At 44.0% G+C, this 27,632-nt stretch overlaps 1 protein-coding gene across 1 annotated transcript; it reads right to left on the reverse strand.

The window, feature by feature from the left end:
- Positions 1 to 2,603: 2,603 nt before the first annotated feature.
- PANX1 (pannexin 1) lies at positions 2,604 to 27,632 on the reverse strand. Its single transcript, XM_064718855.1, has 5 exons — positions 27,407 to 27,632; positions 17,995 to 18,134; positions 8,572 to 8,795; positions 6,537 to 7,207; positions 2,604 to 4,880 (listed from the first exon to the last, which is right to left on the reverse strand). The coding sequence occupies exons 1-5, from the start codon at positions 27,585 to 27,587 to the stop codon at positions 4,795 to 4,797; spliced, it is 1,302 nt and encodes a 433-aa protein (XP_064574925.1). The 5' UTR covers positions 27,588 to 27,632; the 3' UTR covers positions 2,604 to 4,794.

Genomic DNA, 27,632 nt, shown 5'->3' on the forward strand with positions numbered 1-27,632 from the left:
CCACAACATCAGTGTGTTATCAGTATTATTTTTGTACTGAGTCCAAAACATCGCATTGTGCCAGCTACTAAGAAACAAGTAACTGTATCCTGGATGAAACCAGGGCACCGATTAAATAACTGAAGGTCTAATAATTGATTCCTGGCTCTAAGGTGTTAGCTTACTTATTTTCACAACATGCAGGGTGAGGTCCATCCAGAGCAGATATGTGGTGGCACAAGTGCTTGACTTTTAGCCCCTGAGGTCACAGGGATATGACGATTTTAAGACATAGTTACATTTTTGTAGGCTTTTTTTCAGTTAAAAACACTATGATGTCATAGGTTTGTCAGAGGTCACCAGTTTTTACCAATATGAAGGACAGGTATCAGATGTTCTAAAAGCACATCATCAGCCTCTGAAACTTGGTGGAATATGCCAGAGGAACCATTTAGGGTGGTGATAACCAAATTGTTATGGTCTCATCCCTAGTGATTTTTGGAAGTTGCTCTAGAAGTGAAGTATTTGCCCAGAATTTGTCTGAAGACACGGCTCAGGAATGATATGACACTTGAACAAGGAGGACAGCAAGGAGCAAACCCTTGAGCTTTGTACCCAGCATTCCTGTTCAGCAGTGCAAACACATTCCAAGGGAAGCAGACAGTAGCCTTAGGCTCTGTTTCTCATCCTGCAGCTCAGATTCCCAGCAGAGAGGCCTCCTTCCGAACTGTGCAGCAGCACAGATTTCTCTCATCCCAACTGAGCTCAGATGAGAGGGGAAAAGCAAACAAAGCCCCCAGTTCCTCTGCTGCTGAATGGGAGATTTCACTGCTGTTGGTTTAGGTACATGAAGTTTGTAAGTGTGCAAGAGCTAAAGCAATTCAAAGGTAGCACAAGCAGGGTGAGCCCAGGCTGTTTTCATCCCTGGACTGCTTACCCATTCAAATGCCTTCCAAGGCACCCAGCACTTTCCCTGGACTCTGTGGGGAAAGCAAGGATCTGACTTAAGGGGACGAACTCAGCAGCCCCTGGGCTGGGTGGGAGTTTGTTCGTAGGCTAGGAATGTTGTTGGCATGAAGGTGTTTGGTTAATCTCAGTGATTATAAAAAGTTTGAGATTACTCACATCAAAGAATCTGAAGAAACAATAGAGAAGATGCAAATTTTACTACCTAAAAAGATTGAGTACTGTTATAGTGTGAGTTCTTCGTCGCAGTCTTTTAGGGGAGGGTTGATAACATGACATGAACCAAACAGATGTTTGAATATATAATGACAAAGTCATACTGTTTTCATTACATTGTGTCACTTCAGAAATATACTTTTTAAATGGTTAATAGGAGAAATTACTTCTTATCATTACACTAGTAATTTAGTATAATAAGTCAAATATTCCATTATGAGGAAAGCGGTCTTCTGGAGCTTCTGGCCACACAGCCTGCATGACAGAAACACCAAATTGCCCCTTATCAACAGCTAGGCATTCATTTATGCCACTGTCATGAGGTCTGTGCGAAGTGGTGCTCAAAGAAAAGATTTCTAAGGAAGTTTATTCCCACGACACAGCTTTGATTTTTCCCCGCTTCTGTGACAGACTCACCTGTGTTTGTACTGGGGGTTAAATCCCTCCTTCCACCTCCATCTTCAGAAAACCACTCACAACCCAATTTCTGTCTTTGTGATCACAAAGTGCAGTCAGGACATCCTTTGTTAATGGAGTTTTAGGCTTAGGCACTAAACCAGTAATCAAAGCTGCCATTAAAACATCCACTGTTCCCCATAAGGAAAAAAAATGGACCTAAAATATATATCTTTATTCTGAAAGTGACTGACAACATCCAGAGGCAGAAAACCAGTGGGGTACAGCTGATTTTAGAGGCACACCATCTGCTAATGGAATAAACAGTTTTACTTCTTCTCTGCAGTTTAAATCACAAGTTTTAAATCTCACAAAAGCCACTGTAAGGCAAAGCATGTGCAGAAGAACTGGTTGCAACTCTCCTACATTTAGAGAATTACTAATACCCAAGTGGTGGAGAGAGAAGGGGCAAGAAGGAATGGCATGGACCAAACCTGCACCTTGACATTGTCACTTTCTGGAATATTTAGAAGAATATTTAAGAGAGTATAGTGGTGAAGGGGCTGAAGATGGACTCTTTTCCATAAGGCCAAAAGAATACCATAAATTGGCATTCCACCCATCTTTTGAAAACGGCAAAACACAGCAGGAGCAGTGCCACTAAAACATAAGTACAACTGAGCTGGGCAGTACAGAAACATCTTAAAACAGGAAGACACAGCTGAAAAGTATGTGCTGACAGTGCGGCCAATTTGTAGATGGTAATTACATAGTGGATGTGCTATTTATCATGTGTTGGCATTTTCTGTTGCTCTGACAATTTTATGAGAAAATAAAAAGAGCAGAATCATAACCACAGTCCAAAATGTTTTCTCAGGGTTTAGCATCAGACCACATGTATTGCACTATGGCAACACGTGACTGTTCCTGGAACCTTTGGACACTTAGGCTGTTGGAGGTCACAAAATCGATTTCATTTCAATAACCAAGGAGGATTGACAGGCATTTTATTGAACACCTTAGAAGACAACAACAAATTCACTGTAGCAAGTCATATTTTTTAATACAAAAGGGGAATTAGTAAAAAGTTAGGTACATATCCAACATGAAACATGAACATGTGGCTTTCAGGAGCTTTGAATTTTAAGACTGGAAAGTCTACTTACATCAAACAGTTCAAACACATCCACATCACAAAATCTTAGTATTGCACTATAGCTCCTTGTCCAAGACATACAATGCACAGTGTGCACCTGGCACTGCCTATATACAAAGGACCATCAGCAACACATCAGCACAGCCAGACAGAATCTAGGGAAGGTCAAAGGGATCATAGGCTTCATGGCAGAATTATGGCAGTAAAATTCAGCAGTGTGGACCACCAGTGTCCAACATAAGCCCTGTTTTGTGCTGGTTATGCAAGAGACATTAGGATTGCAGCTGTGCTGCTGTCCTGGGCAGAGGTAGCATAAAACTATGGCTTGAAAGACTTCTCTTAAAACAAGGCTTGTCTTAGTTGAAAGCCATAAGAAAACAGAAGAGTTCTTGTAATATTAGCCCTAAGTGTAGCACAGCAGCACTTTCAGATCCACTCGGCTTCAGACCCACTTCAGTTCACAGCAGCTGCCAGATTCAAGTATGGGCACAATCTCTGAAATCTGCTGCAGCACATGAAGAGTTCTGTGCAAAAACGGTACCACCAGTTACTCCTGTTTGCCCCTCACCCACAACCATATGGAGAATGCTAGCAGATGAGAGCACAAAAGTGGGTGACACTAAGGAACTGGAAACTGGAAGTCCTACCTAGCCATAAAAGAAGTCCTCCTTTGTTTAAAAAGCCAGCTTGGAAGAGGTGACAGGTAAGTCATTTCACTTTCATGGACAATACAGAAAAACAAGTCAGTATATCGCATTTGTGAAAGATATACACTGCCACTGTGGTGCTTCACTCTCCCCATCCACCTCACCTCACCTCACATCTAATATTTCAAGACAAAGGTCATTTTAATACTCAGTGAAGGTTGAGGTCTTGGGCAGAAAAGACAACACTAAAGCTGAATCCTACTCTCTCCAAATGGTCTGATAACAAACCTTTGTACAAACACTCCCCCTTATTTTGTCTCTTCCAATACACTTAAGGATATTTAATTAAAATCCAGTCACAATGTGTGTGGGGGAGAACAACTTGTCACACTATCCACATCTACTTCACCTTGGCTGTTGGGCACTTGGCTCTGCTGAGGCATTTGGGTGCTACTTTAATACAAGTTAGTTTGTCTTCTCAAGTGTGGTTTAGAAAACACCACAACTAATACTGCATTTGATACTACAAACACATTGAGAAAAATTCTATGCATAAAAACATTACAAAACAACTTCAATAAACCGTTACAAAAATAGAACCAATTTCACTGATCTTGAGTCCAAAACTCCAAGGCGGATTTATTAGACACTAAGACCAAAAAAAAAATTGAGGGATAGAAATTAAACCAACACTTAGCTTACACATCATTACATTTTGTAAAAACATTATTAAGACATTATTAATTTATTAATACATAGAAAACTCAAAATCCCTAATATTTACAGTACCTTCTTAACACTAAAACTGCTTGTATTTCTTTTTCCACCAGTGTCAAGTACTTAATCCCAGACATGAATGTTGGGATGACTAACAGAGACATCTCAGGCAGAACAGAGTAACCTCTATTTTTCCCATGAAGACACAGCCAGTACCAGTGGCAGCCACCATCCAGGACAGATTAACCAGATTCACTGTAAAACCCCAACCCCAGCCCCCCTTTTCCAGGTCAGAGAGCCCAAAGTTACCTTACTTAAACCCCAGAACTGAGACGGCCACTGCTGCAGAGCAACACTTCAGAATGCAATCAGTGGTCATACCTTTTTGCTACCTGCAGGGTTATGTTCCCATCCCTGTCCAGCATGGAGCGAGCTCTGTCCAGCTGCCAGCTTCAACTGCATTCAATGCACATCACTTGCTACTCACAACAGAATTGTTTTGTTCTTGTTCCTCCTTGTGTGTGGTTTGATTGTTTTAATAAATAACGGAAGCATACAACGTGCTTTTTCACGCACATGACTCCTGATTATTATACAACAAACAGTCTGTAAACCAGTTTGGCCTCTGGGGAACTGTCAGGCATTAAAGAGCAGCACCTTGCACTGAGTGCAGCGGAGGAGCCTTCCCATGGAATGGGCTCCTGCAGCTGGGAAGCATCAGCACGAAGAATCTACAAGCCTTTGGCGAAGTCTCTTGTCTTCTCTCGTATTCGCACTGCCACTCGCATCACGGTCTGTCAGCACTGAGGAGAAGGCAAAGCTTTAGAAGAGAAAGGGCCACCAAACCACCCAACACCTCGTGGTGCACACAGGAAGCGCCACCCTGCCCGTGCTGCACTGCTGCCTGTCCCGAGCCGCCTCCAGCCCCCACGCCCAGCACCAGGGTGCCCTGCACGTCGCTCTGCCAGAGCCGGCACAGCCCCTCACAAACACATGCTGACACCACAAGGGACAGAGGAAAAGATGATGAGGTGTGGGCGACGCTTTGCTGATGGGTGTGGAGCCTGCAGCTGTCCCCAGGCAGAAGGAGAGGGGCCACACCAGTCTGAGCTGGTCACAAACACAGCAGCTTCTTTTTGCAATCCATTTTAACAGCGCTTCAAGCATTAGCTTGCTCTGATCTGGACAGAAATAAATCTTTGAAGTGTTTTCATGAGGTGAAAACAATCTCAAAAATTCTGCTTTCAGATAAAAATGAGTCATATTTTCTATTAACTTTTCAGCTCCTTGAGCCCAGATCTCCACCTCAGGCTTTTATATTTCACTTCCAAACCCACCTGTCATTTCAAAACTGGACAGATTTAAAAGGAAAACTAAATGCTGTCAGAATTACTCCAAGCTGCTGCACAAGAGATGGCTGCCAAAAGGGGTTCTTCTGGTTCAAAAAGAATTCTGCTTGTTTGTTCTGAATTCTCCTGTTGTACAATTTGACTTCTCCAAATCTCAGCCTACCACAACTGCTTGACTCAAGTACAGGAACAGCTAACCCCTGGGTACTGATGCCTCTTTTTTATTAATTACAGGCCATAGCTTTCTGAAGAGAGAATAGATTTATTCTTTTCCTACCTTTAAAACAGTTCTTTAACTTTCTCCCTGCATTGTGCTCACATACTCAGGTAAACTTCTAAATATTTTAAATCATCATCACTTTTGGTTTATACCTCTCCCTGGATGTTTGGCTTCTCTAATTCTGCACTTGAGGAAGGAACTGGTTTCACAATTAAGGTATGCCACATTTTTTAGGACAGAATGCTAGACTGCATTGTATATGAGGGATTGCTCAAGGTGACCATGTCTGCAAACTGATGGGATATCCAGAGAGCCATTGCACCAATCCAGACTGACTTGGACCATTTTGATAAAGATCTCTTTACAGTCAATTTTCCTTGCTCTCTATGAACGCAGGAACAGGAGCATGGTCACTGACCCAGTCCCACTTCCCTTCTTTTGTCATTTCCTGCTCCTCTGCCAGCAGCATTTCTGAGCATCAGACTTATTTTTATATGCACCCATGACTTCTGCCAAATCCTGCATAGAAGCAGCAGCAGCAGTTGCTGCACTTTGGAGCCAGCTTCTGAAGAAAAGTCCTGAACCCACCAGCTTTCTCACTGGAGCTGCTTCAAGCACAACCCAGCCTAGAGCTCTCCTGCTGTGCAGGGGGGTCTCAGGCAGGTAAAGCTCAAACAGCTGAAGCCTCTTAGTGCCAGAGCAGAGACGTCAGCAAGGACCACCAACCCAACAAACAACCCAGGGTTCAGCTGCGCCACACACTTACACCACCACGTACCTCTGAGGTTATAGCACTTACACAGCAGGCTACAGAGCAAGGACTAAGCAGAATTACCTCACAGAATATATTAATAAGGTTTTGGTAGGAATACACATCTAGATCAGCTTACCTTGTAACTCTGTTGCATCTTTTTCCAGCTCTTCTGTAGTTGTTTCTTCAGGCTTCTCCAACTCAGCAGTCCCTGGCTTCCCATCTATGGTATCAGTCTTAATAGTACCAAGGTTTACCAAAAGCTGCATGACATCAAACTTCTCAGAAACTGCAATGTTCTCCAGCACTTTAAGGCATTTATATGATTTAAGTTCACTCACATTTTCTTCAAGAAAGAGGAGGTAAAGGCTTAAGTCATCAAAATGATTTGACTTAAGTTTCAGAACATCAAAAGTTGGCAGGATTTCATACACTTTGAGAACACCTGAATTCCACCTCCATGGAACAAACATTGCATACACTACCAGGGGCATCACCATCAGATAGACTATCAGGTTAATGTAGCTGAGTACCTTGAAGACACCAACAGCAATAAGCTTGCACTGAACCACTTCTGGAACAGTTGTGTCATTCTTAAGGATCCCAGTTTTGATAGTGCAAAGAAACTCATCACTCAGAGAGGAGAGGCGGATGTAGTAGCCCAGATAGAGGCATGCAATGAAAATAATTACTAGTGTGAGCAAACGGCATGTAATGTATTTAATTATTAAGCACTTGGATTTCTTTTTTGTCTTCAGGTACTGCTCCACAATTGGGTATTTAAAGTAGCTTTCAGATATTTCCCACAAACTGAAAAAGAAAGAAAAAAATCCATCAAATCATATAGATCAGATGCTGCAACATTCACCCACCCCAAATATCAACAAAATTTAGTACTCTAAATGAGATAAAAGATTGAAACCCTTCTTAAAAATCACAGAATCACAATATGGTTTGCATTAGAAGGGTTCTTTAAATATCATCTATTTCCAACCAACACCCGTGCTCTGCCATGGACAGGGACACCTTCCACCAGACCATGCTGCTCAAAGCCCCATCCAACCTGGCCCTGAGCACTTTGAAAGGTGGGACATCCACAACTTTCCTGGGCAACCTGTGCCAGCCTCAACATCCTCACAGGGAAGAATTTTTTCCTAATGCCTAATCTAAACCTACTTTCTTTCCGTTTAAAGCCATTCCTCCCTATCCTGTCACTACATGCCCCTCTAAAAACTCCCTCTCCAGTCTTTTTTGTAAATATCCCTTTTAGGTACTGGAAGGTGCTTTAAGGTCTCCCTGGACCCTTCTCTTCTTCAGGCTGAACAACTCCAGTTTTCCCAGCCTGTATCTGTGGGAGAGGTGTCCCATCCCTCTAATCATCTTGATAATACTCCTCTGGACTCACTCCAATATGTTCACATCCTCTTATTGATGTAAATCAAGGGTAGTTTTATTGAAGTCAGTAGAAAACCAATAGAATAACAGACAAATGAAAAATATCAACACTCTAATACAGAAAATTTGTTTAAGAAACAAAAGAGTTCAAACACTGGAAAATGGGAAAAACCCATAGCCCTCATGGGAACAAAATATTTCTGTTCCTTTCCAGTACAAAACAGGTGCAGTAAGCACAGAGAGAGAAACAGGTACCCTGGCCCTACAAGGGAGCAGGAACTGGATCTGGTTGGAACAGTGCACCAACCTGATCAGAAGGGGGGGAGGGTGTCGCTTTTGTGGGTTTTGATGTTTGAGTTTTTAATCATTTTTCTAATCAGAAGCTTTGCAGACCTGTATCTTAAAGAACAGGAGATAACAAGTAACTTGACAGTGTGCAAGGGACTGTCAAGAACACTGAGCACTGAGGACTGAAGTATCTCTTTTCTTACACTGTGGAGGGCAAAACTACTTAACACCTACTGCAACTAAAGACATCAGAACATCTCAGGTAATAAGTCATCTGAAGAGCTCATTACATGTTTTCTTTAAAAAAAGAAAGTTATAAGTTCCAGCTCCAAGGGCCAAAGTAATCATTTCAGATATCTTTTTTCTTTTAACTAAACTTAAAATTGTGTCAAGTCACCATTCAAACCCTTGCAATAAATTTCTAAGTGGGTACAGATGTCACACCTGCTATGAACCTGAAGAGTAGAGAAAGCCAAGCCCCAAGATCTTACCTCTGTGTCAAGTTCTCATTAGCAGCTGGAATCAAGTCAGCAGGGTCCCTGGGGTCTCCACTTCGAATGCTATTAGCAGCTTTGATTGCCCTGTTGTAGGCTTTGTCGAGTTCTTCCATAATAAATTTCAGGTCTGAGGAAAGGTGAGGGGCTGCAGTGAAGCGCCAGAACAGACATGGCAGGTACAGCAGGATAGCAACAAGCAGAAGGATGTATGGGAAGAACTGCAGGGAGAAAAAACCCTGATTAGGCTTCACCTGCATAAATAATAAGTCAGCCAATCACCATCATTCCCCATAAGCATTACATTTCCTAGAGGCCTACTAAATCCCTGTAATTTTATTTAAATCCTTCTACTAAAACCCAATTTTGTGATTATTTGGGACATGCAGGGAAGCAAAATCTCTTTTCAGACAGCTCCAGTAACTCTGCTGCTGCTTAGAGCTTCTCCCCACCAAAGGGAAAAAAAAAAAGCACACAGAATAAAGGTGCTGGGATCCTGATAACAATTTCTGCATATTCAGAACCACTGGAGCTGACACTGAGAAATACAGCACTAACCTGGGGAAAAAACAAACAGCACAGCAAAGCAGCTATCAGAGGGGCTGACTGAAAGCAGAAGACAGCACCACCTAACTCTCCCTCTCCAATGTGTCACCACTGTTCATAGCAACTAAAGCACACCAAATACCAGCAAAACCTCTCCTGCTTTCCATTTGCTGTCAGGAGGTTAATGACTAGAGCTGCTACAGCTCTGCCTCTGCCTGCAAACACACATCTGTTCAGAGTGCATCCAGTGACTGTAAAAGATGTAAGTGTGGCTGTAACACTTCAGGGTATTTGAACATTTTCAGGTAACACCTAAATGGAAACCAACACACAGCATCAGAATGGTCTGGCGTCAATGCAGCACTGAGAAGTCAGCCCTTACATGGTCACAGCTGCCTAGGAAAAGGGCTGAAGCAGGTATAAAACACAAGTTTGAAGTTTTGCCATCTTTCTTCTATTCATCAACAAGTAGTTCTTGTCGCTCTAATTCCTCCCAGCTGCAGGAAAGATGGTGTTTCTATGTACTCTAACATTATATTCAAAGCATAAAATCATACATAACATTACCCTTACAGAGACAGAATCTAAGATCTAAGAGACAAGCAGTTTGTAATGAAATGTACTGCAAATTCAGCCAACCTCTAATTCATTACAATCAACCTTTGCTAGCAAGCACACAACTCCAATCTAGCATCAGTTCATAAGGAACTTTGAATTAGTTGAACAAATATGAAACAGATGTAAGACAACACAAGTGTTACAGCCATGTGCCCATGCACGTTCACTGGCAAAGCCAGTGGAGATTTTTAGAGGAAGCCTGAACTGAAGTCATTAATCACTGCAAGTGGAAAAGCTACACGTACCTTTGCAGGTATTTAACAAGATGAAAATCTAGGCCTAATATAACTATGCTAACTTGTGTTTGTATTAATCGAGAGAGATTAAAGTTTTGCATGCACAAAGTAATTTGATGTTATGGAACATTTTATTCAGGAAAATTACTTCTAATATCACCTACCATTAAAGCAAAACCCTGTGTTATTACTGGCAGTAGGAATGCGTATGATGTATTAGACCTTAAATGACTGACTTCCCCTATCCACAGCAGCCCATAAAAACTGTGCAGAGCTCTGCCCTCACCACTGCCTCTCCCTCCTCTTTGCACACAACAGATAACATCAGACCATCTTCCTTCTCCCAGGTGCAGACCTTCCAATTGAGATGTAAAACTCCGGTATGTCCAATGCATTCTGGACATCTCATCATCAACACAAGAATTTGATCTTCTTATTTATCTCTGTGGACAATCCCACCAGGTCTGAGTCCTGATACCTCGGTTTACCCAAAATTTCATGGTTTCACATCCAGGCTCTATCAGTCCTCTGAATTCTGTATTATGTAGAAATAGAAATGATCTGTCTTTGAACCCATCTTATACTTACCTAAGCACCTCTAAGCTGCTGCAACACATTTTCCATAGGTCTTAACAAATGCTTAACATTGCCTGTATAGCTGCAAAGCCTGTTTGACTTCACTTACACCTGCGTTATACACCTCTGAGCCCCTTTCCACTGGTGCCAGATGGGGAAAGAAACAACAAAGACACATTTGATTCAGTAAGGAGCAACCAAAATATATTAGTTATGTTATATATATATGTATATGTATATATATATATATAATGTATATACCTTATTTTTGTTTACACTGCTTGGATTTAGTACTCACTCATTTCAAATTTTAGCAGCATAAGAAGATTCATTAATTCCCTTTCTGACCCTCAAAACTGGAAACGCCATCAGCAGTATCCCATATAATCCTAGAGATCTCTTTAACCCAAGCACTACAAGACATGTGGTAAGAGGCAAGATAGTTTTCACAGTGGAGTTACAGCCCCAAAATTCCATTGTTCCAGTCTCCACTTCTTCCTTTATAGCTTAAAAGAATTCTGCACTTGTGCAGCACATTGGCAACAGCCCTCTTGCCCTGTCCCAGATGTCCCCCTCTAGCCTGCCCTCATTAGGCTGTTGCCTTAAAAAACCAGCCTCTGCCATCTTGCCTTGCACCTCCTCCTCTCCCCAGCTCCTTCACCACTGCCTCCTCACCTAGAGCATCACACTGCTGGGAAAAGGCACATTTCCTATGCACCTGCTGGGCTTCCTCTTGCCAGGCTCTCATCACTCCCAAAGCTCAGTTCATTGCAGCATAAGTGAACTCTGTGCAACTCTTTTCTGAATAGTCTCAAACCAGGGCAGTACACGATCATTAGTGCAGCTCTTTTTGTTTGCGAACAAAAGTCTGTATCTGTCATCTTTTCCACAGCACCTGATGCACAATTCCATCCTTCTCAAATCCTGGCTTTTTTAAAAATGAAAGATATGATTGTTCTATTTGTTAACAGTAGGCTTAGATAACCAGCAAATTGTTTTGAATCATTAACATTTAAGGTCCTGAACGACAAGGAGAAGTGAAAATGCAAAGTCATCTGGCATGAGTCCTAGGCTTCTCTAGATTGCTCTAGAGCAATAGACTTGGGCTGTCCAGCTCATCTGACTACATTTGACAGTCAAACATAATAACTTCCCATTTTAAGAAGAGGACTCTGTGGTACTTGTGCACAGACAACCACGTGCCATCAGCCTTTCTTTTATGGTTTATGGTTTTATGGTTTATTTGCTCCCAAGGCGCCGAACAAGGGGCACAAGGAGGAAGTGCCCCTTCAGTCTTGGGTAGTTTGGGCATTGATGCAGAAGGAAGTGTCACTGATCCCAAGATCTGTATGGTCAAAGGTATGCCAGAGAAAAATACAGGCCCAGAAGTGAAGCTCAGTTTTTCCTTTGCTGTGTAATTATCAAGTTCCTTCTCACCATATTCAGTAGGAGACTAATAAAAGGAGCGGTGTGTGCAGCAGGGACTCAAACTGCAGTGCCCTTTAGTTTTCTGAGCTTCTGAATGCTAGTATGATGGAAGCAGGTTCTCCTGCCTTGCTTGGCCCTTATCCTGATGGCACACAGCGGGGAACAGCAGGCTCCCAAGGAGGCAGAGCACTTGGAAGCCAAGAGGCTGCCCCTGTACTGCTGCAGGTCACGTCACTTGACAAGCCCTTGAGCCCTGTGCACATTCCAGGCTGTTTAAGTAAATTTGTTAGCACTCAGCCACTGTTCAGCAAGAACACGTGCATGGGTAGAGGAAGAAGAGGCATTTGAGCAGTCCATTTGCAGAAGCACATAAAGTGGTGGAATCACAAAACTGTCTTTTGAAGATGCACAAGCATCACATTCCCCTGAAGGTGAAAGATAAAATCAGACTAAAGCACAAAAGAGTCTGTCTCCAGCTTCAATTCTGCTAAGGTGAAGTAAATACACAGAAAAGAAGTTTAAAAGGCATTTAAAATAAGTGCTTTACAACCTCAAATATGCTTTTATCATGCAAAAAAATAACAAACAAAAAAGCTGGAATTGGAGTGATGCAAAGGGCATTTTCAAGGACCTAATCTACAGAAAGCTTGCCAGGGTCTGGATAAAAATGGCCGCAAGAAGATGAAAATAACTTTAATGGTATTTAGAAAACAACAGCTTTCTAATTTTACTGTATCTTCAGTCCCTATTTCCTCTGGGCAAACACTATACAAGTGACTGAAAGCAGTCTGACTTCCACCTACCTGACCATGGCCAAAGAGTAACTTGAGTACAGTAGCACAAAACTTGAGCTGCACAGGTCTGGGTAACAGCTTTGAGAAAAATTAATTGGCAGACAATTAAAAGAATGAAGCACTGAAGTGCCTTCATTAAAATACATGAACATGGTGAGATGTCTCCCTCTCCATTTCCAATTTTGGAAAAAGCCCAAGCAGAGGCACTAGTCCCCAAACAGGCTAATGGCAGTAATTAACATTTCCAGAAGCAAAGGCTTTAAATTCCCTCTGGATATGACCCTATTCCTCTTTGCAGCAATGGGAGGTGTCTCACTGGTGCTCAGCAGAAACAGCTGTGAATGACTGATTATTCTAAATGAGATCTTGTCCTGTCTCCAAACCTACAGTGAATCTCAAACCCTATGTGACCTTTATCCCTCCTGTTACATACTTTCTTTTCTGGTACAGCTTCAAAAGCATTCTCCCGTTTCAATTAGCTCAAGCCATGATCACCAGTGAGGCTGTGATGGCCGTATCCAGTTTATTCTGGACTTTGGGGGACATATGGCAACGTGGTAGTCAAGGGCTGCCAGGAGCAGTGACCCAGGCCTCTTGCTGGTGTACACAAGACCAACATCACACTCCATAAGCAGCGGGCAGCCCTGGGCCTGTTAAGCTTTCCTGCTTGGCTACAGACTGCATCCCAGCTTCTCCCCTTGAGCAGGGATACCTCTCAAGGTTCCTCCTCAAGGCTGAGAAACTCCTTGCTGTAACACATGGTCTGTAGGTGATTATTAGCATGCTTGAAATCTTAGCTAAGTGATTCAAAGGATTGACAGTGCACATACAAACCTTTAGACATTAACTGTTGAGAGAGAGGTCTGGGACTAAGTTTGAACCTATCCACATCTGAACTCCCCTCTGAGAAGTTTAAAATACAAAGAAGTTCTTTCTGAACCTCATAACTCAACAGGAGGGTCTCCCCAACAATTTTGATTCTATCCTCCATGCACTAAATAATGTAGTGTATCACTGAACCTTGATAAACCACTGTCACATTCACATTTATTGAACTGTGTTAACTCACTGCTATAGATCAACACGTTGCCTCTCTCTTATGAGTGAAGTGGATGACTCCATCTGCAACAGAATGAAGTTCCTCTAGCGCTACAGTTTCAAGAAATTACTTCAAAATGCATCTGCATTTATAAATACATCTATGGGTGTCCTTGCTCTGACAGCTCTTAATCTCTCTGGGAAGGGTTTACAGGTGAAACATGAGGAGCCCTGAGTCAATTAAGAAATTGTACAAATAATGAGTCACTAGAACCAGGTAAAAATCTCAATTATAACTGTACCTTCAATATAATAACCCCAAGGTTTGTTTTGGCGTATTCACAGACAAGTGACTCAAAAAACAACTCAAGGGTCCATGGTAAATCTTACTTCTTTTATGAAAAGTAAAGGTTTTCACATAATCTCACTTCACGCATACAAAGACTGCAGACCCACTCTCAGCAGGTCCCAAAGCACTTGTCCTGCACTTTGAAAGACCTGAGTGAGACAAGTGACCTCTTCTGGCTGTGCCACATGTGAAGGTCTCGTCTTTCAGTCAGATGAATTCTTTGCCTGCATTTCATGTGAGTACAAATCTCCTTTTTCTGAACAGCCTATACTTTTTCTTTGCTTACTTTTATCTTCTTTGCTTCTCCCCAGTTAATAGCAGACTAGAACATACAGTAATTTTAAAAATCCCTAGAAGACTCTTGATCATAGGCAGCTCCATCCTAGCAATCCAAATTTCAGGGCTATGAAGTGGTCATCACTCCGGGTTCAACCACCCCTCAACTTGCTTGGTTGCTATCAAGAGCTGGTAAGATGATGCTCACTGTTCTCTTGCTTGAGTTTTCATAAATTCCTCTGTGCACTATGGATTAAAAAGGCTTCACAGTGCAGTCCCCTCCTCTCCTCCTCCACTACATGGCCAAAAGCTTTTCTTCTCCTTCCAGTTAAGGACCAAGACAAGTTTTACCAAAATAACTTGTCAGGTGGAACACTCATCTTTAGAGACAATAAGCAAACTGCCTGCACAGGGCAGGCAAATACAAAACTCCTCCATCCCCATCACCACTGACTGTCTTTACCACTCATGTCTAGAAACCAACATCTCTGTTCTGACACTTCAGACAGACACAAGAAACCTCTTAAGGGAACTAAACCTGAATGGAAAATCCCATAAGAAAACAGAGGCAACAAAACAGTGAAGCCTGACCAGAGTAAGTTTCCTCAATGACAAACCTGAAGAGGAGTCAGAGGACTCAGCCATATAATCATTTTGACAGCTCTTTCACTGACAAAGAGAAGGAAATCTTAGCATTAAATTAAAAATGCAGGCAGGACCTACCACAGTCTCTTCTTTATATGTATCTGCAGGTATTTTGTTCATTGAATTGTGCACTGTAGAACACAACTCATTTTGCTTCCTGCTGAGGGTTACCCAGTGTGAGGAGTTTCCAGGACAACTGGAAATTTCAGAACTCCTGTTCTCCATGGGGAGAGGTCCTGGGCACCCTCTAGGAGCACAATGACCACTAGAGAGTCAAAGAACCCAGAAGTTTGCAGTATGGTCCTTTTCAGCTTCCAAACTGATAAATTCAACCCCTGGGAGAGACCTCCTAGAGCAGAAAGGACAACCAGTAAAGGTGCCAAGCTTTAGGGAGTGCCCAGAACTGAAACTTACATTTTATTGTTCAAAAAACCAAAAATCCCAGAGCAAACTTGAACTCTGAAACAGGAGGGAGATGGAAAGGTTTCAGTTTTTCTGTAAAAAAAAAAAAAACTCTGGAGAGTTTGATAATCCTCCAGAGCAACCAGATGTTGAGAAGAAAAGCAGCGCAGGTTACTACATGCTGGCTTTGTCACCAAAGAGTTCCCTGCTCCTCCTTCCCTCTGTACCACACTGAGCCCTGCCCCAGGAGGCAGTACTTCTGCCAGAGCACAGAGAGCATGCCAGAAGGAAACCCATCCATTTTAATCGGTAATGGGGCCTACAATCTCATTGCCCCAAAACTTTAATATAATGCCTCCTTAAGTGTTTTTTATGGAGCCTTCCAGCATGCCAATATAGTGAGATACTAAGTGAGTCAGAGTTTTGGAAAGAATCCGAGATGCCCTGCAAATAAAAGCTCTGCTTCCCAGAAAGCAAGAAAAAAGTTTTAAGTGAGGTTTTAAGAAGAACTGGGCCTAATGACCCCTGCTGTCCCTCTGTGTGCATTGCTGTAGATGCAGAGTCAGGTCTCCTCTAACCACTGACCTGAGTACAGGAAGTCTCCATTTTCTCCTTAACCTAATCCCTGTGCTCCCAAAAGGCTCTGCTCCAGCCATTTTTAAAATAATTATTTAGCCAAATCTGCAGAGCAATGAGCTTGTGCATACTTTGTAGTGCAGTGGTGGGGGGAGAACCCAAGTCTTCCTGCAGAAGTGATCCCAAGCACTGAGCAGCTGTTGGCCCTGGATGCAAAGAGCAGCCTTCAGACACCAGAGTGGGAGCTAAGTTCACTGTTAAACAGCTGTAGTGCCCCTCCTTCCGTGTAAACTTGTAAAGCATGGAGGCTGATGAACAACCAGAAGTATATTAGTTAGTATTGACTTCCAAAGAGCATCTGCAGCTCCCAGTGCGTGGATCAGAGGGTGGGTGTCTAATCATGGATCTGGGAAGATGAGTCACCAGCCTCTGTAACAGCCCCTGGCTCAGCTGAGCAGATGCACTTCCTGCAGACAGGCTGCAGGACATTTACAAGGAAACATCATACGCCATACACGTCATGGAGAACTGCAGCAATTTCTGATACAGCACTAGTCAGCAAATTAACATGGGTTGCACCATAAAAGTATGAGTGCTTAAGCTATTTGTGGCTGGCAAACAAGCAGACTTCTTGCTATCAGCAGGTAACTATCACATGAAATTCAACACAAAAAATTTGGGTAACAAGAGCTTATTCCTTTAAGAGAAAGGGGCAGCAAAATATCTAGGTTTGCAGGTGGAGTTCCCAGCACTGTGAAATGTTCCAGTAGCTTCGACTGGCCTCTGTAGAAGGTCTGGCTGAAGTGGAGTCCTAACTGTGCAGGGAAGAGTTCAGGCTAGAAACCAACAAGTCTGGCTTTAATATTCATGAAACACATACCTAATGGGTCAAGGTTATCAGTGGAGCTAACTGGAGAAGCCAAATGTAAATCCTCAATTAATGATTTGAGTCAGCAAACAAATCAGCCTTGAATAGCCCCTCAGAGATTATACCACCAGATGACTGGAAAATAAAATCTGAGGCTCAGGATAGAGAAGCAAAAGCCAGAAATACAGGTGCTGCAAGTCTCATACCTGAGCTCCCTCTAGCACCAGGCTCTCCTCTGCTCCCAGGTACCAGGGGTTTATTTGCTGGGGCAAGTAATACAAGGGCTGAGGAAGGCAGACAACAAATTTGCAGAGCCCAACAAGCATTTCTTACCTTGGCATCAGCACTGCTCCAGCAGGCCAAAGCTGCCTCTCGAGTTGAGTCAGCTCCAGGCACTGGCATGGCATTAACCCAGTGTGTAACTCCTGCCAAACCTCAGCAACTGCTTTGAGCCAGCTCAAGTATCTTAAAACCCACTGCACTTTTAACCCATAAAATAAATCTCTTTCTGTGCTTTATATGATACTGCTTTACCTGAGGCAATGAAAGCCAGCTCGTGGCTGGCCTGCAGACATGCAGAAGAGCAGCTGAAGACAGGGTTAAACCTGTTGGTACCACTGATTAATTTCATCTCCCCCAAAATGTCTATCTGCCACAAGTCTCTCTCTCCATGCACAACTGGGCAAGAGTAACACAATAAAAATATAAAATGTTTTTATTTCCCTGTTTTTCTAAAATAAGCTTTTACAAGCATCAAGGCAGTTGTTGTGTCCTGTAATCCAGTTTTAAAATAGTTCCTGGCTAAAGCCAGGTGAAGCATCCACTCCAGAGCAACACAGCAACATTAACATTACTCTTGTGTCAGATAACTGGTGACCCTTTATTTGAAGGCAGAAATTACTTTCTCTAGTACTTCCCTCTTTGGAAGTAAGGGAAAGAAAACATTCTAAAAATAGAGAGTCAAGTCAAAGGCAAGGACTACAGCAGAGCAGAGAAACCAGAAAAGAGAGGCAAAGGTAGGTTTCTATGTGGGAATAACTTTGCCAGGAGATGGAGAGCTATACATACTTTATGCAGAGACAGGGGTATGTTTTCTAAGTTGTTGTGGGATGGTTGCTTCTGCTGCACAGCTGCCCAGCAGTAGGAGTCCACATAAGCAGCTTGTCGCCAGGAGAAGGAGCTGGGTGCAAAACAGCTTATCTGAGCACCTGGGAAAACAAAGCAAAGGTTATTGCAGCCTCAAAAGATATAAAAAAAAAAAAAAAGAAGAAAACAAGTTTAGGAAGAAGAGCTCCCATTTAATATGTTGTGGTACCCAAAGCTATCAGGTTAAGTGACCAGACGAGGCCCAGCAGTTCTGCAGGGAGGAGGGTCCTGAGTTCCCACTGCCCCCAAAGGCTGTAACTCCCACAGGGATCCATCTAAGGATGTCCCTAAGGGCTGAGACAGCATAGTACAACACTTATCTTTTAGGCCTATTTCTGTAAGTCTTGTGGGAAATGTGACCTTTAAGATCTTTCTCACTTGCACTTAACTCTTAATCTCACTCACAAACACTTAAAGTTTGGCCAAAGGGAACTGACAGATACAAAGTGTGAGCACATCAGGCCCGAGGCAACAAATGCCATCACATAACACGATGTCACAACTTCCCAAAAGCACAACCTGCAGCTCACATGTCTACTGCAACAAGACCTCAAACACCACTCTTGCAGCCCAGAAGCCCTTGCAATGATGGAAGGGCAGGTTTTCCCAGGGTGCTGCCACTCCTGCCTCTGAGACTGCAAATTATTTGGAGGGCTTCAAGCTATATCTGTGAAAACAAGGATTTCCCCCTGTAATTTCTGGCAGAGAAATCGTGGCCCCAGACACATCCAAGGAATGCCAGGCCCCTCCTCATTGGTGCAGTGATGTGCTGTGTCCAAGACTATGCATAACACTGTCATTCCCATTTACTCCCAGGACCTCTCCAGCTGCTCAGGAGCTTCAAATTAAGATCAAGGCCCCAGCTGACAGCAAGAGCAACTATTTACCAGCCTTAGGGTCAAATTCTGCTCTGGCTAGTCACAGGCACTCCTCCCACAGCATACTTCAACCAGGAAAAGTGGTGATGGGACATGGAGCACCAGTGGCTCCTCAGGTAATGCCAGTAAAACAGGATGAAGGGGTTCAACTTTATTTCTGAAGCTTTGACAGTGAAAGCAATCCCCCCAGCACAAATACATTTCCACCAGACTTTCATAAATGTTGCAACAGGACAATCATTTCACCAAATAATACACAGAGTGGACATGGCCATGCCATGAACATTTCTTCTAAGAGCAACACTTCCAACGCTTTTGCCAATATCAAAAGACCAACAGGGGAAAACGTGCTATAATTTTTTCTCCTGAACACATTAATCTAAGTTATGCTAATGGAATTTCTGTGTGCTTTATGGGAGTAAGTATGTAATGCAAGCCTGTGTCATTTGTTGTGCCTTTTTTCTAGTTTAGTTTCCAGAGAGTAACAACTTCTTTTGGAAAAGGAGCCAACTGCATTCGCCTTGTAACTTGTACAGCCTCTTCACAATGTAGCATAGTCAAGGAGCTTTATGAATAAAAGCCTTTCCATATGAGTCACTATTATAATTATTTCTAGGGCTGTAGTATCACAAGGACATGGTTTGATCACCATGGTTTGACCTGCCACAAGTCTCCCTTATGAAAACCAGTTACTGTTTACCAGAACAGAGCTCATGTGATTTAGCAAAGTTGGTACCACACAAGCACTTGCACTCCCCCAAAGCCTTGGGAGTTTTTGTTTCCCAGATGATTTCCATTAGTTGTGGAAACCAAAGAAATAATATATTGCAGAAAAAAAAGGGGGGGAAAGAAAACAAAGAAAAAAGCAGGCATTTAATGTCTGCTCTCCACGAGATAGGGACCATTCATGCCCTGCTCTCATCATTTAACCAATCTCCTGCTGGTGGCTGTGCCCAGTGTGGAGCAGCAAACAAGTGACCCTTTCAAAAGGAGAGCAATGGAGTGTTCAGAAAGATGCTTTGTCTTATTCATGTTTGTGCATCCACAAAAAGAAACACATTCCATGTGTTCATTCTCATTAACAGTTGGAACACCACTTAAAGTGATGGAGTGTTTAAAAGGCAGAAGTGAGGAAAAAGGCAGGCATGCCTCTTCTCCAAAACTCGTGATGAAAAAGGCAGCCAGCCTCCTTCTCCAAAATGTCATGTGCACAGCTTCCTACCAGAACAGCTACAGCAAAGCCAGTGCTGCAGCAGAGCAGAGACCATCACTCACAACCCCCAGTGTTCCAGCAGGGATATTGGAAACCTGACCTGGGAGCCAAGCACATAGAGCTCACCCTCAAGCAGGGGGCACTCCAGTTGTTGGACTGGTTTTTAACTATCTGACTGCAGTCCTGTTTGTAAACACTTGTTAATTCGAATTACAACTTTGCAGTGACAGTACTAAAGTTAGGACTTATACAGGGAAGATGTTTTTGTGCATCATCCACACAAAACACAGACCATTACATGCCTCAGAAAATGGCCACCATTTCCCATCTTTTATTTCCTTCCTTCCTTCTCTCCTCCAAAGGAGTAACAGCAGTATATATAGAGAGATAATTTATTTTATGTTGGACTGTTCTGGAGGAAGTTGAAAAGAAAATCTGTAGTTTCTATTAGAGAAATTTGGCACAGGGCTACATGCCTTCCACAGACCCACTGTGCTCACAGCTATGCACAGGGCTAGCTTATGAGAGGCTAAGGGTCCTCTGCTATCACAGGAGCAGCCTCCTGGCTTGGTGACATGAAGCCAATCCTTTCCCTTGCTCCTGCAAGTAATAGCTTGGGAAAGAGAAAAGCAGCTAACAAGCCCATAACAACAGGGAGATAAAATATACAAGCAAGAAGGATGAGGAATAACAAAAGACTGCATTTGTTAAGCAGTTGCCACAACAGTCTTTGGCCAATTTATCATTACTCTTGGCAACAGACTTTTTTTGTAATCATTTCCTGATTAGCTTTGGAGAGGGAGCAATAGGGATTTGTCCTTTACTTTTGCAAAGAAATGAGGACAAAAAAATGCCATTTATGATGGCTGTCCTAAACACAGACCACCCAAAAGAGCTTCAGAAAGCTAGGCAGCAGCAGGTGTGCAGCCACATATGATGAAATGACACTTTTCCAAGAGTGCTAGGATTACAGATGGGGCTGGTTGTTGCAGCAGGAATTACTTGCAGGCTGAGTGCAGAGTGCAAGGCTGAGTCACTGCAGCCAGTGCACAGCAAGGATGAGCTGTCACCCCACGCAGCTGTGGTGCCTCTTCATGGGTGCTTTGCCAACAAACTTCCAGCTATTGCCTCCACATCTCTACCAGGAATACCTTTTCTTCCCCTGCAACTGGCTCTTCTGCAGCTCCTATGCAGGAAATCTGTGTATGAGAAGAAACTCTCAGAACCCCAAGGAAATCTCAGATTGAAAGGAGAATCCCTGTTCAGTACTGGAGTGCTTTGCTGGGTCCAAGGCAGGAGGAGCTGAGGGATCAGCACCCTCTGGCTGCATCCTTCACAAAAGAGAGGGTAAAGCCAGCAAGCCAGACGGGTTTCCTCTCCAGTGGCTCAAAACCTCTCTGCTGACTTACACATCTAATTAAGAAACTGCAGCTAACAGACAGGACAGTCAAAAATCAATGCTAATCATAGGCTTAACTATTTTTCTTGAGCCAGGATCAAATGATTGCAGCTGACAGGATTGAACCTTCAGTAAGTAATTATTTGGGTTCTAATACACTGCAGTTACTGCAAGAAGATTTGCATAGGCTTGGAGGAAAACCTGGCCATTAATTTTTACTATAATTTTCCACAAGGCAAAATGAACTTGCCATGATACTCAAACATCTGACTTCATCTAGCAAGAATTATGCTCCTTAGTAGGCACTGAACAAAAACGTAAGCAAGAAAATCAAGGCACATATAGACAATGCAGACTGCCAGGCACCATCCAACATATATCCTCCACACCAACATTAAAAAGTATTTTAAAGAATAAAAAAAGGAATCCCAATGCATGCCAAGGAGAAGGTTGGGAGAAACAGAATCCGTTGAAGAAGAAAGTATGGAGCAAAAGGGGGCACTGGAGAAAAGAACCTCCTCCCAGGGGTCCTTTGGCAATGGAGCAGGAGCAGAGTATAAAGCTCAGGTGATACAATGTTTAAGGAAGTGGGTCAGAGAAATTAGCAGGTATATTTCTTTCTACAGGGCTGCAAGTTACCCCTCAGAGAAGTCACAAAATCGCACAGCGGGAAAAGAGATGGCATTTATCAAGCACAGACTTCAGAGTGATAAATTTTTTGATTCACAGGAAACAGGAATTGTGAATTAAATTTCCACCACTGAGATTTCCACCACACCATTAAACAAAGAGTTTCCCTTCATCTCAAGGAGAAGCACTACAAAACAGTGACAATGACCATCTAGCTTCCCTGCCAACATGGGTGGTACCCCAGATCTCAGGCAACACCAGAGGCCCATGATTTTTACATTTACTCTGGCAGCTAAAGCAGCTTACCATCATTTCCACAGGAAATGTAAAGCTGGCTCTATAGGAATTAAAAAGAAAAAAATCTCACCAACAGCTGAAGATGCTCACACAATGACAGTTTATAGCTTGATATTAAAGCAAATGTTTTTACAAGCTTGCCCTGGCTGCCCAGGCAGGCCTGTGCCTGATGCTGGAACTTGTGCTCTTTCCTGAGCACTCCTGACACGCCAAAGAGCAGCACAGTGTATCCTGCCGGGATCTGCCCCTCTCTGACAGAGGGTCTCAGCCTGCCTGGCTGCTCTGGGCTGAGGCAATGCATTTGCTGTCTCAGTTCTTCACTAATGCCCTGGGTCTCACAGCGCCCTGCTGAATCAAACAAGGTGTGCAGCCCTCAGCCATTGGCGCACAGCCTGCTCCAGCAGCAGCTGCCACAGTAATAGTCCTTGGCTTAATTACACCCAACCCAATTTAGCCCCCAGCTCTTAGCAAGTCACAAGACAGGATTATTCCCCAAGAGCCTCCCCAGGAACTTGGGAACATGAAAGGAGAGGGACATCAGCAGGGAGGACCAAACAAGAGAGGAAAGGAACCCAGTTTGAGAGTTAAGACTATTTTTTCAGTATATTTGTTGTGATTTAGTCTCACAGTTGTTTAGGTTTTTTTTTTCATTTTCTACACATTTTATTCTCATGACTGCTTCAGACACATGATTAACTCATCTAGAGAGATCCAGGCCCAGCTGGACATGCAGTAAGGGGCACTGATGCTATCGTGGCTCCCACAGAAGCTTCTGGGATGCAGCATCCAGAGCTCTCCACTAACACCCTTCACTCTGCGTTTTCTGCCAGCCAAAGCACCTTAAATCCCACAGGCAGCCAACTGCAAGGATGGAAACTGAAAAAAACCCCAAAAAACTGGGTGAAAAAAGATGCCCATAAATTAGGTGGAAAAAGAGCAGGGCAAGTAAGGATTGTCACCACTGGGCAAGTCCAGAGTGGTCAATGGGGACATTAACCCTGTGGTGTGCAGAGCATAAGGCAAGGCTCCACCTTCCCACCTCTGAGCATCCTCCAGCATGGCAAGATACACCAGAGAGCACCAGTGGGAAATAAGATGGTTTTAATGCAACCAATCTCCATTTTGACAGATTCATGCAGATGCTGTGGGTTGGCCCATGGTCTGGTACTTCCCAGCCCAGCATCCTGCCACAAGTGATAAGCCAGCTGCAGAGATGCTAAAACACCTGGATTCCTTCATCCCAGCTACCTGTGAGCCATGCACAACCAACACCCAAACCAAACACGTAAGGGCTGCTGTGGCCACCACAAAATTCCATTCTTGTCCACTCTCTCCCTCCCTTCTCATCCCTCCCCAGGCATCACCTCCCACACAGGCTGCAGGGAATGCTGCCCATTGCACAGCTGTGCCTGAAGCTGCTGCATGCAGGAGGTCAAACATCATTTGGTGACAAGCACAGATGAGCAGCTCACAGTTGGCCTTCCTACAGAAAAAGATGAAAATATTTGATGTTGAGTGGACAGCTCTCACATCTGTTTTTCTTTCTGCTGCAACCCGAGACAGCCATTGATATTTTTCCCAGAACTAAGCTGAGTTTTGGCAGAGGCCAAAATGAAGCAGCTTGTTTTGATTTCCTCTCTGCTCATCTGACTGTACCTGCTTAGGGCTGCAGCATCCTGCTCCAAGCAGCACCCTGGGAATAAATATCTATGTTTTCAGCCAAAGTGCTTACAGTAAAAAAGTACATCTTGCAGTACTCACAATCTGAGATCAGAAACTGGAATTCAATTCTGACTCAGAATTGTTCTTACTAAAAATGGCACAGATAAAACTCTTTTCATTTCTCATTCATACACTGCTGAGGGTGCCCCATCTTTCAAGGGTTTTTTTCCCCTTTATAAGAAGAATTGCTGATTTAGCTACATTTAGGTGGTTTCTGTTACCACACTACCTGACCACTTCTAGTATAATTTACCCAAGAACTGCTAAATAATATAAGGAAATAATATCAAGCCACAGTATAAGGAATATACATGTACAGCACAATACACACAATCCTATCGTTATTTCCATTTTCCCATTCCCAGTATATATAAAATTATATAAAATTGTATAAAAAAAGGTCTAGCTGCAAAGAGGTAACAGGTGCAGGATTTCAAGCAGCAAAGATTCCCAGGGATAGCAGACAATAGCTCAGTCACTGTTTAACTACTACCAGAACCAGCTTAAAATCCTCACAAAACTATAACTGACCATGGGTTTCTAAAATATAGCAAAAAAGCACACTCAGGTTAGTTCTCCTCCTGCTCCTGAAGAATGCCAAAGCAGGGTGCAGGCACTAACCCCAGAATTCCAGCACTGTTCACTGGCTGGGTGCTCCAGCTGAGTTTTCCACACCTCCAGCAGAGAAATCCTCTGTGATTCAGCTGGAATCTCATTTATTTCCTGAAACTCCCATCAAAACTAAAAGTTGCTTGGTGGCTTCAGAAAACTTCCATAGCCTTGGCAAACATTTTAATAAATTTGCACAATTCGAGCAACCACGTGTAGGAGGGAAATTGCAGGTGTCTGACACCAGGCTGCAACGGAACAGGAAAGCACAGCAAGAAGGGAAGGTGACAGTATGAGGTGCCAGGAGAACCTGAGGTGGGAAGAATGCAATTATCCCAACAGAAATAGGAGCTGAGCATTCATTTTTGGAAAGGGTGTTCAGTTTTTGTACTCTGAGCAGGTATTTCCACCACTTTCACACCCACCTCTGAGTTATTCTTTTTCAGACCTAAAAATGAACCCTGACAGTTTTACTCAGTTTAGCACTCCTGAGCTTTTTCAGAGGATGATTATATCACAAAGTGTTTGAAAACAAACTACACTGTCTATTTCATCGCCAGCTGAAAATGACAGCACAGACAACCAGGCATTTCCAGCCCCTAAAATCCTCAGTGTTCCCCCAAATGCCTTAATGGAAGCAGTTTTGGGCTGTCCCACAAGCAGCCAGCCTGCTGAGCTGCAAGGAGTGTGTGGGAAATAGGTGACAGCTGTCCCAGCAGCGTGGCTGCTTCACTATCACTTTCTGTATGGACACCACGTGGTGCAGTTTCACCCCTGCCAGGAAATAACAGTGACAAGTACTTCTCATAGTTATTTACATATTTATTTCTCAACTAAAAAAGCTCAGTTTTCAACCCACTGTTTCCTTCTAACAGGTTCTCAGGATTATAAACAAAAACACTAGCAAGATGCAGCCCTTGTTTTTATTCTTGCTTTATGAATCTACTGCACTCACAGATTCAACTTGAAATAATTGAAAGACAAGAACTTAACTCATCTGAAAGAAAGGCACACTTTGCCGAACTCTGCAGTTCAACTGTGTGTTTGATCTTTGTGTAAGGGAGTAAAATGAAAGAAATAAAAGAAACATTGGTATCCAGGCACTGTTTCAAACTGGATCCAGCAATTCTAGAGCAGAAGCAGAAAGAAGAATTAAGGGGCCCATATACAAGCTGCTGTATGGAACGGCAAACTTTCTCTTTTTAATTGCTTGAAGAGGAAGAAATGTGCCTATATCAGCAGCAGATCTAAAACTAAAAGAAGCAGGTTAGAGTGCAGAAACATGGATGTGTCCATCCAGTTTCTGGATGAACAGAGGTGCCATGGGACTCAGATCTGGTCTCCAGTCCGGTTGTCCTTCAATTCCCTGCGCAGTTATTGTGTGCCACAGCAATCCGGTGCAATAGGGGTGTAGCTGTGTGTAAATACAGCAATCTGGGGCATCCTATCTCTCAAGCAATCTGGTATCTGACTAATGCTACTCATAATGGCTTTGCACAGATTCACCACTCATCCAAAGCTGCACTCCAGTTTCCACTCTCCTGACATTCACTTGGCTCAATCCTGCAGATGATGGAGATCAGGTGTATAACACTGAATGCCAATAAACAGGTGCAGGCAGCAAATCAAACTATCTCTATGAAAGGCTGGAAATCCTGTGATTCACCTCTTTCTCCAAATGGATAGCATTACATATAGACCTTTGAAATCTTCATTCATATAGTGCTATTCTTAGAAAACCATAGGAAGGCTTGGGTTGGAGGAGACCTCAAAGATCATTTAGTTCCACTCCTAATGCCAAAGGTTGCTGCATGATCACTTTTGTAACTTGGGGAGGTGGGTAAATAAAAAGATAGTAAAATAATTGGGGAACTTGGCCTTTTACCTGTAAAGCATAGTTTCATCTACCATAGAGTCACAGCAGAAATTGACAACCGAGCGGGAGCAGCTGCAGGAGGGCAGAAGAGCAGCGGAAAGCTTCAGGGAGCTCTCCCACTGCCGTCCTGCGGGTGAGCAGCCCCACCGAGCCGCCCGCAGCGCACGGCAGAGCTCTGGCAGCCCTTCCCCGTGGCACCTGTTCCCGACAGCTGAGCGACACCGAATCCTACTGCCCAACACCCGGAGCGGCAGCACACGGGCACTCCCCTAGCACATCCCGGCTGGCAGCTCCGCTCCCAACTGCGCTGGGAAACAAAGGGCAGCGCGGCTTCGGCGCTCCCATCGCTCCCACGGCAGAAGATGCGCTCGCTGGGCTGACAAAGCCCCTGCTCGGGAGGTGTCGAGAGAACGGCAGCGGCCAGGGAATGCCCCAGCGAGGAGAAGGCCGGCCGGGCAGCCCAGCACACCTGGATGAGCCTGCCGCCAGGGATGCGCTCCGGGACGGCGGCTTTCCGGGAAGGCAGCAGCGCTCCCTGCCGCGGCCCAGAGGCGCCCCCTGCCCTGCCCTGCCCTGCTCCGAGCGGGAGCCCCGCCGGCAGCCGAGCCCGCCGAGCCCCATTCCCGCCCGGAGCTCCGCTCCGCCGCCGCACAGCTCTTTGTCCGCCGCGGGAGCCGCCGGGAACCGGGAAAGGGGAGCGCCGGAGTTACCGATGGAGACCTCCTGAGCGAAGGCGAGGGAGATGAGGAGCAGCGGCAGCCCCACGGCGATGCAGGTGACGATCTTGTCGAGCGCCAGCTCCAGGCGCAGCCCCTTGTAGCGCGTCTCGGGCGGCTCCTTCAGCAGGAAGTCGGAGAACACGTACTCGGTGGCGATGTGCGCGATGGCCATGGCGGGCACGGCTCCGCACGGCAGCGCTGGGCCGGGTCAGGCTGG

This window comes from Zonotrichia leucophrys, chromosome 1 (assembly GCF_028769735.1).
Source record: "Zonotrichia leucophrys gambelii isolate GWCS_2022_RI chromosome 1, RI_Zleu_2.0, whole genome shotgun sequence".
Taxonomy (NCBI): domain Eukaryota; kingdom Metazoa; phylum Chordata; class Aves; order Passeriformes; family Passerellidae; genus Zonotrichia; species Zonotrichia leucophrys.